The sequence below is a fragment of the Trichechus manatus genome, unplaced genomic scaffold, assembly GCF_000243295.1.
Source record: "Trichechus manatus latirostris isolate Lorelei unplaced genomic scaffold, TriManLat1.0 scaffold00255, whole genome shotgun sequence".
In the NCBI taxonomy this organism is placed as follows: Eukaryota; Metazoa; Chordata; class Mammalia; order Sirenia; family Trichechidae; genus Trichechus; species Trichechus manatus.
The window spans coordinates 2668476-2671811 of record NW_004444191.1 but is presented as its reverse complement, the minus strand read 5'-3'; the positions used below and the strand labels follow the sequence as shown (position 1 = coordinate 2671811).

The 3336-nt window shown below is 34.9% G+C and overlaps 1 protein-coding gene across 1 annotated transcript in view; it reads right to left on the bottom strand.

Moving 5' to 3' along the window:
* EPB41L5 (erythrocyte membrane protein band 4.1 like 5) overlaps positions 1–3336 on the bottom strand; it is a 90770-nt gene that overhangs the window by 36057 nt on the left and 51377 nt on the right. Inside the window, exons 5-6 of the mRNA XM_023724687.1 lie at positions 2429–2473; positions 2199–2251 (exon numbers count right to left, since the gene is read on the bottom strand). Of these exons, the coding sequence (XP_023580455.1) occupies positions 2199–2251; positions 2429–2473 (98 nt within the window). The remainder of the gene's footprint in view (positions 1–2198; positions 2252–2428; positions 2474–3336) is intronic.

The following is a 3336-nucleotide window of genomic DNA, read 5'->3' as shown; positions in this document are numbered from 1 at the left end:
ACCCTATAAAGCAGTTCTACTCTGCACACAGGGGGTCACCATGAGTTGGAATGCAGTATGGCAACAAATGATAACATTAAGTATCTAATATGCCCAGAACATGACACTATGTATCACTGTAAGATATAGTACCTGTCCTCCTGGGATTTAAATTTATTAATTCTAAATAAATAACTGAAGGGAAAATAATGGGCAAACCACAGAGGAGTAGCAGGAAGGGAGCTGGATGACCCAGTGAACATTTGTGTCTGCTATGTGGGTTCAGTGGGGAAGGATGGACAGCACTTCTAACTCTCTACACTTCTGAAATTTTTCTTTAAGAGAATATATTAGTTCTATTAAAAAATTAAAGCATTTGCGTTTTGATGAAAAAATACAGTTGGGGAGAGAAAATGCATGAGAACCAGCCTGAGATCAATAATAATAATGGTAATAGCTCATTATTTACTGAGCACCCAACCCTGCCCACTGGACATGTTACAGACTTCACGCCAACCCTGGAAAATAAATATATCATATCCATTTTACAACTTAGGAAACTGTTCTTCCGTCTGCATCACCACGTCTTTCAGAAGTACCAAACCACATCAGCCACATAACATTATTCAGGATCTAGACTGAAATAGTAAAGAAAAACTGACCTTGAAAAAGTGGGGGGAAAAAAAAGCCAGTAGAAAAATTACTCTGATATAAAACATACATCATAAATGAGAAACAAGGAGCACATTTTACGAAGACAGGAGCAATACTTTAGACCTTAAGAATTAGTAGGACTGGGTACACTATTATGCTTAAGATGTAGCACAAAATATGAAATTTGGAGGAATTATAAAAACAGAGGTGCCATGGCTGGAAGAGAAAGTAGGAAGAGTTTTTATTTGGGAGGAAATACAGTAAGTAGGGTTATGAGAGAACACAGTCACAGATATGAATCAAAAAATAAGTATTTATCGTGCATGTGTGTGTCCAACTGTTTTATTAAAATACACAAATATGTATAAAAATCATATTTTCAAAAAGCATATACTTTGGCCTGCATGAGACCTACATAATGAAGCACAGACAGAATATACAAAGCAATAACAGTGTAACACAGACAATGAAAATGACAGCTTTTCAGTACATCTGGTAATTTTTAGAATTAACAACCTCATACAGGAAATACGGAAATGTAAAAAGTGTGCTTGCAAGAAAATAAGAGTGCAATTACATACTTCTGATCATTATGATATGCTAGAAGCATATCATCTCCAAGGCAGTATCTATATGACACTCTGCAGATGAAAACATAAGTTTTAAATCTGGGGACAGTAGATGGAGACAGACAGATAATAATTTACATTTGTGGCAAAGTTTTTCAAATACATAAATCTCCTCCAATTACCAATCCCTAGATCAACAGAAAAATATGTTTTCATAAATAGCAGAAGAGCAAAATAAGCAAAAAATATTATTTACCGTAACACCTAAAATGTTAGCCTTATTATTATCTACACAATGGTAAGTAAATATTATTAGAGAGGCTGGGGACAATTGTGGATTCACCCAAAAAGCTTTAAAATATTACCTTCTAGGTAATCGGTAAACATAATTTTCATTCTAGTATATACAGATACTCCAATCAAAATATTTCTTTTCATTTTATAAACAAGGACTGAAATGATATAGTCTTCCTTTATAATATCAATTTTTTACAAGAAAAACCTAAGTTTAACAATATTTGATCAACTTAACAAGGTACAAAAGGGTAAGTTTGCGAAACAGATTTCTTTTTTAGTTCTTGAAATAAACATCAGGAATTTTAAAATACGTTCTAAGTACTTCCTTCATGGATTCGTTTTTAGAAACAAGACTAAATAAACGCAGCAAACCATGTGCCTATAGCAACAACTTAGTCCTGTATCACTGCATTCTTTTGAGTTCAATTACAGCATGTATTGAATTATCAAGCAGACTGTAATGTTTGTTTGAAAAAATTATACATGGAAAGGGAGGAAAAAACGAAAGGGAATTAAAAGAAGGCAGTGTTCTAAAACAAGTCAGAGATTGGGTATTGATACAAGGTAGTTTAGATGACACAGTTTTGTTTCTTCTCTTGCTCATCATGCTAATCTTTTAAACTACTTAACTAAAACCCACGCACACCCGCACACAAGGATTATGCTTTAGTCTTTACAGCCAACAGAAGAAATGCTTACCTTGCAGGTTATATGCTGCCAACTGAACTGCTGTATCAAAGGGACATTCTAACCTGAGACCAAAACAGAGCTTGTTAGACTAGTCAACTTCACAACCTTCATTTTAAGAAAAATGGAAATACATACTTGAAATGAACCATTTCTTTTTCACGATTAACTATGAATTTATTTTTTAAAATTATTTTTCAAGCACCCAAGAAAACGTGCAGTTCACCTCAAATAATACTCACTTTCCACTGAGGATATCTTGTTTTAACTGAAGAACAAATAAATACCTAAAAAATAAATAAAAGGCACAAATTTAACTAAGAAGAACAATATATTTGCAAAAAAATAATCCCACCCTTCTATTCTGAGAAGAAACATTGTTAATTATAGAATTTTACCCGCAATAAAGTCGTTAAAGGAAAATCAACGGGAAGAAAAGGGCGAGGAACATTAAGAGGATTGACAGCATGACCACAAACAGTCGCAAGGAGGAGGAAGAGACCACAGGTACAGTTCATCGGCCGTAAGAGAAAACATGCAAAGCTAATTACTGAGAATCATCAGCTTTGGGGTCAAACGGAACTTTACTCTGATGACACATCCACCAGAGACCTGAGGGAATACAGCAGGGGTCCAACTAGGAATAACATCATATCTCACTGGCAGGCTGCTTAAGAGGAAACCATCCTAAAGGGACCCAATCACTCAATGTTTTGCCTTAATAAACAGTCTGTGTGCATGGAATCATGGATCTGCAATATAAAGTTTACTAATAAGTACCAACGAGGAGGACAAAATACAATGAGGTGTATATAACCTGCTCAGAGATTATTCAATCTATTCAAACCAGGTCAGGATCTAACACTTTTCATTAATTAGTGGCATCTCAATGAGTAAAGGAAATCAGGAGCCAGCCTGCATAAATTCCACGCAGCCAAAGGCAGATCTTTTTGAACATCAATAAAGATAATACTACAATGGATTCAAATAATTAATCGTGTTTGAAGTCCTTAAGTTGATAATGATACTTAAAATAAAGAACTAACTCCCCACATGGTTCCGGCAGGTTTGTCAACAAGGAGGACACCTCATGGACCATACATGTGTAACCTGGAGGGCTGAGGAAATCATTACTCATGGAAAATACTTC